An 11,697-nucleotide genomic window follows, 5' to 3' on the forward strand; every position below is an offset into this window, starting at 1 on the left:
AGTTATTTAATTTTAAATCTACAACTTACAGTCCAAAACTGGATATTCTGAGAATTTTTTTTTTACACGACGGTATCTAGGGAAAAGGGGACGTGTCAACATTCTAAACAAAAACATTTTACATGATGTACACATTTTTTTTTCAAATTTATTATTTCAATTGCGTATGTATATTCTTTGTATTTCATACACATATATACATATCTATATATATGTGTAATTATTACATACGATAAAAAAAATACTCAAATATATGCGTATGTGCACAGCCACACTCAAATTTCAAGTAGTATTAAATACTCTAAAGTAAAAATTCTTTTTGAAATTGTTGAAATGCCTCTTATTGCCAAAATTAATTAAGATATCAAAGGTGTTATACTCTGACGTAATATTTATAATTACAAATCTAGAAATATTACTGTTGAGTTGATTTTCATGTATGTATACTACAATCAATCACATCTTATCAACAAACTATGACTGACTGAAAATGCTCGTAACTAAGGCGCATCTTCTTTTGTTTAGATGTTCAAAATTTTTAAAGCGCATCAGACTATTAGCATATTCGATTTACTCGCCCGATTCCAAGACAATGGTCTATTCTGTTTAGCTGCAAAAGAAGAGCTAAATTGTGCAAGAAATGCAGCTAAAAAGAGTAGATCGTTGAGTCGGTAAATCGAATACGTTATATGTGCGCGATTGCGATTCAAAAACAGTTGTGTAAGATTCACATTGCTTCGACATGATCCGATATTTAATAGAAGAATTTATCTCCTAGAGACATCACTAAACATTGCATATATCTTTATCACAGTACTTGTGTAAAATATTTGTTAAATATTTTTCAAAAAATTAGATTTAATTTTTCAATTTGAAAAATTAAACAAAACAAAAATAAGAAACATTCGACTATTCATTGACGCGTATCTCCCGAATCTCGTGGAATAATTATTAAAAAAAAAAATGACATGTTACATAAAGAAAGAAAAAAAAAAAAGATTAGCTGAAAAAAAAAGAAGATTACAAATATCGAAAGATATTGATGTACACTTAATGTTACTAAAATTGAAATTTTTTTTTGAGGAATTTCGGAATGCATAAAAAGGTCACGAATCATAACTATCTGCTTTATAACGCTGCGCAGTTCAATAATTCAAGACTTTTATGTATTTCGCAATTTATTAAAAAAAATGTATTTCAATCTTATTCAGTACAATCTAAATACGCGGTGTTAGGGGCTCCACACAATAAAAAGAACAGGGAACAAAGAATAGAGAATAAGAATTTTCACCTATCAGAAACTGTGTACTCACACAATACATAATTTCTAATAGATTGAAATTTTTATATTTTGTTCTCTGTTCCTTTTATTGTGCGGAGCCCTTAGGCGCTTTTAAAATTAGGCGCCCTCCATCTTCCCCCGTGTCGAAGTCACTTATCATGTTTCACTGCTCCTGATTATACTCGTTCTTGCAAAAATAAACTCGTTATCATCATTCAAAATATAACGAGTTGCTTTTTATATTAACAAATAAATTTCTTACATTGCATATCGGTTTTGAATCGCTAAATCGAATAAAATGCTTTTTTGCACATGCTTTTTTGCACGTGATGATACAAAGCGGAATTCTTATTAGATATCGCTCATCGCTCATCTCTCGTCGTATCCTGTGTGTAATAATCATTAAGGCATCTATTTTCTATTTCTTGTAAATGTATAAATGTAAGGAAGTAAACTATATAAATATAATTTTGCTAGTGTTCAGCTATGATATGTTCCCAACACTTCAATGCATCATGCTTCATATTGAATTCATCAAAAAAAAAGTACAGGATATTTATTAGTTAAGTTACAAGATTAGTTTGTAAAATATTATTCTAAAACAGATTTTTTTCTGTAAAACTTGAAATCAAAATAATATATTTGATGAGCATACTATTAACATTAGATGTCTGGAAACAGCAGTTTTAAATTTACCACTTATCTGTGACGTCACACTTTGACAATTTTGATTGGTCGCATGTGTGTAGCATTCGCGTGGATAATGGGATCTGGCAACACTGTCAAAACCACTTTGTGATTGTAAATTGTGACTTGTGCGCACGTATGAGCACGTGTTTTGTATGAATATCACGAAGATTCATAAAAAAATATGGGTGATATATCACAGACACAACAAATTATAATCCGCAATGCACAGCAGGATGAATCGAAAAGTCCTTCCTTTGTCACGAAACGCGATCGTATAGCGAAACAATACTATATCATCAGAAGTTGGAGACCACGGAATGATGTGTACATAACCCCATTATTCTCTATTGAAAAGCCATATTTCTCTCTCAATAACACTTTAGACGATTTGTTTCAGTATTTGTTTCATCGTTTAGACCCATTAATGCGGGCACGAAGAATTATTGTACAATTGTACAAAAAAAATTGTCTTCACGGTAATACCTGATAAAATAATAAATCCTTTAATCTAGATGGCCATTGATAGTTGGACGCGGTATTCTGATCAGCACGACGGTGATCACTAGTCTTTATTTGAATTATCGATTTAGAGCGAGGATGAAGATCCGAAATTATGGAATATTACCTACAGTATTAGGTCTTGCAGTATCGCCAGCTGCAGTGACAGCAATAGTCCATACAGAGGTATTGACAGAAAAACCGATTAAATTTCTATACAGCATGATGTCTAAGGAACATCTAGAAGACATCCCTATGTCTTCTCTATAGAGCTCTGGATATATCGGAGTAGCGCAATTCTTTTATCTGAGTAAATGTCCAAATGCTAATAACTTTCTCATTGGCTATTTTGATCACTATTTTGGATCTGATTTATTGTTCCATAAGTAAATAATAAATAATACCCAATAAACAAGAATGGATTAAAATGAATTGAGATTTTATTCATCTCAATCCATCCAAATGCGTACTTGGTTTATTTTCACTCTTTTTATATTCAATTAAGTGGACAATTTTTTTTAGATATAAATTATATAAATTTTTTAGACAATTGGATTGAAAAACTATATTTCCTATTCAAAGTTTTAAATTGAGCAGTATTCACGATGCATTTTAAAAAACTGAAATTTTTTTTATTAAAAGGCAAATATGCTTTATGCAAATCCTAAAAATCCTATAAATAAATAAAAATGCATTGGGATCAAAAAGGATTTACCTCAAGTTCATAAATGCATACTTTCAAAAATCTAAATTCATTTCAATCCATTTTTCTTTATAGGATAAGTAAGGCTAACTAAATAAACTTGAATAATCTAGATAACCTAAACAAGCTTAGTTAAATTTTTAATATGGTTATTTAATAATGTTATTTAATATGATCAAGTTTCTCAATACATGGTGGGCCTTTGCATTACTCTGGTGCACCTAGAGCTCTATTATGAATTTCTTATTATGACATTTTCAGGATGTCTCTTGAACAAATATGTTATATGGGTTGAACCAGCGACCCGAGCAAGGAGTTTGATAATACAAAATATTGTATATATCTTTCAGTTGATCATGAATAAGCTATTATTATTAGAGATACCATGTCCTCTATGTATGGAGTCCAAATCCGCTTTGATGCAAATTTGTAGCGGAGTGTTTTTGCCATTGATACTTATACCGTTTGCAAACTTCTCAGTAAGACAAAAATGACAAAATTTTGCTCTCTTACTGTTTTTCACGATATTGATATTCTTTTGATTAGTTTTATTACATCTTATATTTGAATCACAGGTTGCTGCTGGCAGTGGAGTATATAATGTGCCACACATAACTGACATAAGAGGAATATATAGACGTATCCTATCAATCTATCAACCGATGTTTCCCAAGATTGCAATGATTTTCACTTTTCATGCGTTATTGGCTGGTTTTATAACGTATTCAGAAATCAAATCTTATCTTCGAATGTTAGATATGCAGTATTTAATAAAAGAAGAAAAAGAGCAGGAATTTAAAAATAATATTGTTTGAATTTTATAATATTATTGTATTATACTATGAGAGATATTGTATATATAATTGTAGTAAAATATATATACATCTAAAATTGAAAAATTTGATACTTTTAGTCCATTCTATATTAGATCAATATTTAATAATATTATATATAAGGACAACAGAAGAATATAAATGTATTTTGTAGAATATAAAATGTATTTTTATTTCATCATTGACATAATATTATAAGATGTCTAGTTATAATCATTCATTGATATTCACTATGCGTCTCGTACATATCTATTCCTTTTGTCAAAATTAATTCAATGTCTAGGCACCATATGATTTGTTACAATAATAAACGCTTTCCAACTGTACTTTAAAAAGATCGCTGCTTTAAATGTTGATAATACATACGACTTTTCTGATTTAGGATTTTTCCATATAATGTTGACTCACTTATTTGATATAAAGTTTAACTTACTTAATATCGAGTCAAACGTATTATTTCATATTAATGTTAAATATAGTACGAATTTACTTATAGGCTCAAGTAAAATAGCAAATTCGATATTTTCAATTACTCCGATTAGATACATATTTCATCGTGGAAAAATCTAGAAGTATTTTACGCAGGCTTTCAATATTTAATAGATGGGAATTACGATCGAGGTCAAATTACGCTTATTCTTCTATTATGTTAAACGAACTATTTCAACGTATATCATATAATAAAATTTGGGAACTTCTTGAATTTCTACCCCAGCTTGTACAAACGAAAATGAAGTATTCTTATTTTATATACCTATATTATACATTTTTCTACATATTTTAATTAGAAAAAAAAAAAAAAAAAAAAAGAAAGCTTTCTTCATATGGTTTAGTTTCTAAAGTCAAATTGGGCACAGGTGACCACAGTTTTGATTTGCCAACTACTCTAGAGTTAAGTATATTACTGGCAGTTTACTGGACGTCATACAGGGGCCCGAGTAGCAAGGAGATCCCAGGAACTATGTGTATGCGATAAGAATATATAAAAGATAACACCAGATGCAGACGCATCAATTCAACCAAAGTACAACAATATGATCCGTTTATTTTTTCGGTAGGAGTAGGATTTGTATAATACCTACAACAATGATTATGTTGGCAGTGAATGAAATCAGCTATCATATAGCCGTGGAATCTAAGAAGCAAGACAGTTTAATATAAAATATGCCTGAACTTTTTCTCTTCTATTTATATGTGACAATGCTGTTTAACATGCCGCGCATTTAAGGTACGTACATTGACAGATGTTTTCCAGATATTTTTCATTTTTTGTGCCATTTCACGAAATGCATGTTAGCCGTAATTCAATTGCATCTATAGTACATACAACTGTATTTTTATTCTTTTCCATATTACTTTATCTACTTTTAAGTTGGAAAAGATTTTAGCTGAATGTCATAATGAATGAGTCATTACCATGATTTGCACAGCAATCAACATCACAATGAGATCGTCATTTTTGTTTTAATGTCTTACACCTATATATTATGTCTACACCTATTTTTTGTTAGTGGTGATGTAATCCATTGCTTATTTACAGTAGAGGTCCCATTCTAAAGTTTATACCGAAATAGATTAAAGCAAATCATAATAAAAGTTTTTAAAATTAGATTTTGTGATAAATTTACATCAAGTAGAAATTTTAAAAAATTAGACATAATTTTTAGAAATTAAATTATTGTTAGTATAACGAATCCTTTATCTGTAATAAAACTTTGGACTATAATCAAAACATTTAAAACTTCATTGTAGGAATGGTATAAATATGTAATATTAAAAATTTATATGATATATCTACGTGTCACTTTTATGTTTCTTGTACAAGTCCACATATGTTAATAAAAACAGATAAAAAAGATCAATGTCTGTAAAGAAATAAAAATGTATAAGACAGCATTTAATAACAATAATGAGCTTTCTACAAAATAAGCTATAATTTAAGTTTATTAAGCCTTAAGAAATTGACTAATCATAACCGATTATTCTCCTCATATTCGATTGTGATTAATTTCTTATGGTTCAAGACTTAAAGTTTAGCTGACTTATTGTAGAACTAATGACTTATTGTAGAAAGCACATAAAGGTAGGAGCACAGATTTTGGTAATGCATAAAAAAATCAATCAATGAAAATCTTTTATTTCATTGTTGAAAAGGAAGAAAATGAAGGATTTTGATTGGTTCATTTTTTTCATGCATTATGCTTTGTGCAAGACTCCATGCTCCCGAAAAATTTATACCATTGATGCAAAGAAATTTTGTTCAGATGTTATAGTAGTGTTATTGCGTCAAATATTACGCAAATATGAATAATTAACGATTACATTAGATCTTAGAAAGAAAATAACTTTTATGCGTTCTACATAATAGCGCATCTGCTTTACAGAATATTCCAATTAAATATTTTTCCTTAATTATTAAAAAAATCAAAGTTTTTCATTGTGCTCACAAGTATTTGCTGATAATTTAAATCTGTAATGTAGATAGGCGACTATGATAAATTTGTGCATTATAGAATGAATGGACTAATATAGTCACAATTAATTATAAATAGTATTATGTATTCGGAAATTTTTTGTTACTCGTCACAAATACTAATATGAGTATCTAATGTTCTAGCATGATGGCATAATGGCAAAGCTACAATTGTATAGTATTTACATTATAATGATCAATGGCTAGTCATATATTCGACAGCAAACTGAACTTACATTGTTGCTCGCAAATAGATTTTTGTTTTCAGTTCAAATTTAACAATCATAAAATTGTACAATCTTGAGAACAAGAATCTACCATATACAAATGTTTCTATGCCGACAATATTATTTATGCTTACAACAAATATTTTGGAAGAACATTGCCACCATACTGAAGATTATATTTTCGTATTTCTTTTCACAGACGAATAAATCGCATAAGAATAACTAATAATAGAAGAAAAAGAGACAATAAATGCTGTAATAAACAATCAAAATGTATAATCAATTCAAACAACAGACGATAATACACAATAGCCGCCTTCAGTTATTCGTTTAAGCATTTAATTCATTTCTTTGCATTACAAAAGTTTATAAGGAATAACGATAAAGCGTACTGAAGGATGCAGTATGCATAATTTCATCAGAATGGCGGATAGTTTTGCATAGGTACCACAACTGGAGGAATTGGTGGCAGCGGAAGTGTGTGTATAAATGTGGGGTGATTCGGCTGAACCATAACTAACGTATGCTGTTGATTGGCCATGAAAGAATTATATTGAGTGGTACTGTATTGTGAGTAAGATGCGTTAACTGTATCTGAAATATTTTTGTAACAAAATGTGCCGGGCGTTTGGCAAGGTAGGGGCCCTTGGATAGGACCCCAAGCCAGCTGCTAGCATCGCCGGTTATGCCAATGTGTCATGTAGTCTTGATAGCTTACAGTAATCTTCTCGCTCTGGTATCGCGTTAGTTTTACACTGCGTCTAATATCTGGTGTAACTAAACCCTTGTAACCACCCTTATGTAATAGCGAGTCTATAGTTTGTATCTGGTCCCAACCTAATAAAAAAAAAAGTGTCAATTTAGTGGAGACGAAAACATACATTTAAGAAACATGATTAATGGAATAGTTCCATAATAATCCACAGCACATGAATATATTTACAAACCTTGTTCAGTCGCAACATCAGGTAAATAAGTAGCAGTTCTCTTGTTGCCTTTTTCATTATGGAACTCTATGCGAATCCCATGGACTCCTATCTCCCAATCTAAGTAGTCCACGCCGTCTTCAAAATGCCGCAGTATAGAAACGCTTACATGTAAGCGTGGAAGTTCCTCTCGTGTTATAGGATTAAACCGCGAATCCTTGAAAGCACTGTGAAACACAATTGATTATTTGAAAATATAATTCAAAATTCTAGTCCAACTTAAGATTGTTCCATCTTCGGATAAACTAAAACATAAAAAACATAAAAGAATAAAACTGTATGCTGAAGTTTACCGAAAGGTGGAACTCAAGCTAGAATATATATATATATATATATATATATTCTAGCTTGAGTATACATTACCTAGTAGTAGCATATTCCCTAAGTCCTGCATGTAAGTGCATGGCATTGAATGTACCAATACAGCCGCGTAGTCGCATATCCTTTCCAATAGTCCATGTTACAAACAGGGGACTAAAAAGATGTAAAAGAAAATGCGTTAATGACAAAATAAAATCATAGAACTTCAAAACTTAATTCATAGGACGTTAATTCTCTGTTATGAAAGAACATTGCTATTAAATTAAATTCTCAATAATTTTACACAAAATTGCTAAATAATCAGCTTCTTGAATCAATATTTAAACAATTTATATTACTATCTCTATGTAAATAGTTTGTGTAAACATCATTATAATAAAATGTACCATGCTAATGTGATTAATAAAAATCTCTCCTAAACAAAAGAAGTAAAACAGAGTAAAGCAGTGAAATATAGATGAATCATGATACAAATCTCTATCTCTAAGATCTAAAATCTAAGGAATTAACTGAGAAAAAGAAATAAATTCCAAAAAACGTTTACATTTTTACATTTCAGTAAATTATTCAGAAGCAAAACAATGCTGGTGTCTGGTATAACCTCGGCGGAAGGTCAGCAGCACGAGCCAGACGGAGTAAAAAATTGCAAAAAAATAAAACTTCCTTCAGAGATATTTTCTTTGCATTTCATCTCCACTTCTCCTCCCATCCCCCCCCCCCCCCCCTGCTCTTTACTCCACGACGATAGTTAAAGACACAAAAGCACAACGATAGTTTCAACAAAGAGATGTACTGGTGTGGGTGGAGGAAGAAAAAGGACAGTTACGAAAAGGAAAAAAAAATGTGCCACGATGCAGAATGGGCAAAAGAGGGACCTGGGGAGGCGGGGCAACGAAGGCGCGCATGGGAAAGGCATGAGCGCGAAAGAGAGAGGGGGGAGGGGAGGGGGGGGAAGAGAGAGAGAGAGAGAGAGATGTGGCACGCGACGCATAGTCGGGAGGAAGGGATACGTTGGACGCTGAGGTGACTAGCTCAGTACGGTGGATCTAAACTTACAATGCTTCGTTGCTGAAGTTGGGCGGTTTTGGTGGGTCAAGTTGGTGCAGTTGGCAGTAGAGGACGTCGAAGCAGTAGAAACCCATCTCGGGCTGTACGATCAGCGTATTACGTATACGTGTGCCGTTCGACAGCACTGCTGTGCCGTTGCACGGTACGCCCGCGGAATTGTTGTTGAGCTTCTGCTTTTTCGTACCGCAACAACCAGCAGCCATGTTACCGTTTCAACCGTCGCCGTCGACCACTGCGGACCCGAATTGCGGACACGAACGACCCGTATATGTCTCACTATCGTCCGCTCGTCGCGGCCGCCGCCGTCGTCGTCGTCGTCGCTGCCGCCGTTGTTCTCTTCGTTGCCTTAGCGTGCCATGTCGCGCGCGCGCTCCACCAGATGGCGCGGCGCGCGTTAAAACAGCTGTTTCATCACCCGCCATTTTCGTCATCCCATCGTTCTTTTCGCGCCCACATCTTTTAATGCGCTCCAATATGATCGACCGAAGCGACGTTTACTCGTTCATCCGCGAGTCGTCATTGTATTCATCGTCAGAGTGATCGCTACATGCAAGGGTTGTGTAAACATTTATTCATCTATATATTTATTTTATCTATTTTATTTATTTATCACCTATATATTTATTTTATCATCTAACTCTTCTTTTTTTATAAAAGAGAACTTAGCTTTAAAACATAACGAACTTGACATTTTGAAATCGCAAAGCAGAAAAAAATAATGATTTTTTAACAATCGCTGCGTTTAGCAGAGAAAACAATTTTGTAACTGATTATATTAATATGATTGATTTATACATTTATATATTTAGATCGAGTGAGAAACTAAGGATCTAATCATATTGAAACTAATCATATTGAAGAATTTTATTAAACAATTATACTGCTTTCTCTGTCGAAACACAGCCAATTTATAATTGCTTACAATTTTAATAATAAATTAATAATAAAATAATGAGATGTAATAAGTAAAATTAAAAAAATACTTTGTTGCAATACATATATATTCGCACAATATGTAGTATATTACAAATTTCAATAAAATGGAAAAATAATATTTTCTGTTATTCAAAATAATTTCAGAAAATATCAAATTTACAACTTATAAAACATAACAAAGCGATTTATTCATGTGATGTTTATTATTATAAGTAATTAAAGTAATTAATAATTTACTATAAAATACTTAAATTTTTAATTTAAAGTAATTTACTATAAAGTATTTAAGTATATTTTTTTATTTAAAGTAATCTACATAACGATTTTACAAATACGATTATTTTTCAATTATAGTTTTAATAATTATAATTTAGAGATTTATTTTAATATTTTCAACTTAAATATATAGTATATTTTTTAAACGTTCAATGTTTTTATTTGTCGAAATTTATCTTAAAAAAAATTAGATACTTTAATTTTAAAAGTTAAATAATAATCGTGATTCGAAAGCATGAGGGCAAATTATACAACATTTATAACAAAATTTAATAAAATCTTTTCTGTCTTTTTTATTCCATGGTATATTTTAATTTTGTTAATAATTCAAATATTATATATTTATATTTTCATATTGTAGGTACATCTTCAAATTTATTACTCATATATTACGGTAATTAGATTTTAAATTTTTTAATAATAATTTAAAAATATACGTGGAACGAAATATCATCCATTAATTTAACCTAGATCTAAAATTTAAAAACCTGCTCTCTTTTGTCGTAATATACGAATAATAAACTTGAAAATATGTATCGGTAGTATGAAAACATAAACATATAATATTTGAGTTATTAATAAAATTCAAGTATAACATGGGGAATATAAGACATTTTCGTTCGTGGAAGGAATTTAATCTAGCGTTACAGGTTTATATACAAGACTAGCGTTCTTGGCGAGTGAAAGCGGCACAAGTTTAAGCGAATGTCTCAATTCGTATTTCCTCAATTTTTTCGCAACACCGTAGAGTCGTGCGATTACTTACTGCGACAGCTGCGAAGAGACGTGTCGACTGTTGAGCGTCGATTCCATCGCGCATCCCTGGTCGCATTTGCGAGGGTGGAAGCGGCGATATCACGCAATTACGTCGCACATGGAGCGTAGCGTACGAACCGGTGTGAACGAACGCGAACGAACACATACGTCGTTGTTGGAATGACGCGCGATTCCTCTTGAACTGTTAATTTCTCGCACGAGACAGGATGAGCGGCATCAGAGGGAAAAAACGTACATAAACTGTCGAGAACTTCATCTGAAACACAGCACGCGCAATATGTCGACGCCCGTGGCAACCGGGCAATCGCAACGGTTTACGGGATTCACTGTCAATTTTCCCATACGAGAAACTGTCACGGCACGTAAATATGGCGATGACGCGCTCGTCGTGTACGCACTCCGTCTGCATGCATGAAAAACGCGTTGAACCGTGTAGGATTCGACGCCGCGGCCGATACGCGCATCTACAATGCAACGCGGCTCCGATCGGTCTGAGATAGTTGGACGCGAGTGCGTCGCGACGCCGGTTGCACTCGCGCGCGGTACTACGGCGCCATCTCTCTCACACAATCGTGCCATTGCACAATAAAAAATTTATATATATAATGTGTATATACATATATGTAT

General features: G+C 32.2%; 2 protein-coding genes across 2 annotated transcripts in view; one reads left to right on the forward strand and one right to left on the reverse strand.

Annotated features, from left to right (window-relative positions):
- The first annotated feature begins 2,089 nt into the window (after positions 1-2,089).
- Positions 2,090-3,988, forward strand: LOC108687915. The gene is made up of 4 exons (XM_018193957.1): positions 2,090-2,296; positions 2,485-2,656; positions 3,524-3,652; positions 3,749-3,988. Exons 1-4 carry the CDS (start codon positions 2,154-2,156, stop codon positions 3,986-3,988), a joined length of 684 nt encoding a protein of 227 aa, XP_018049446.1. The 5' UTR covers positions 2,090-2,153.
- A 2,818-nt stretch (positions 3,989-6,806) lies between these two features.
- The window catches only part of LOC108687911, an 11,704-nt gene continuing 6,813 nt past the window's right edge, over positions 6,807-11,697 (reverse strand). The window contains 4 exon segments of the mRNA XM_018193952.1: positions 6,807-7,543; positions 7,654-7,859; positions 8,056-8,166; positions 9,070-9,353. Of these exon segments, the coding sequence (XP_018049441.1) occupies positions 7,377-7,543; positions 7,654-7,859; positions 8,056-8,166; positions 9,070-9,353 (768 nt within the window). The 3' untranslated portion in view covers positions 6,807-7,376.

This window comes from Atta colombica, unplaced genomic scaffold (assembly GCF_001594045.1).
Source record: "Atta colombica isolate Treedump-2 unplaced genomic scaffold, Acol1.0 scaffold220, whole genome shotgun sequence".
Taxonomy (NCBI): domain Eukaryota; kingdom Metazoa; phylum Arthropoda; class Insecta; order Hymenoptera; family Formicidae; genus Atta; species Atta colombica.

What these genes read in the sequence shown, in the direction of transcription:
- LOC108687915 (XM_018193957.1), top strand. Translation starts at nt 2,154, where the DNA reads ATGGGTGATATATCACAGACACAACAAATTATAATCCGCAATGCACAG. An exon ending in CAGCAATAGTCCATACAGAG is followed by an intron (nt 2,657 to 3,523) that starts GTATTGACAGAA and finishes TATATCTTTCAG; the next exon opens with TTGATCATGAATAAGCTATT. An exon ending in TACCGTTTGCAAACTTCTCA is followed by an intron (nt 3,653 to 3,748) that starts GTAAGACAAAAA and finishes TTTGAATCACAG; the next exon opens with GTTGCTGCTGGCAGTGGAGT.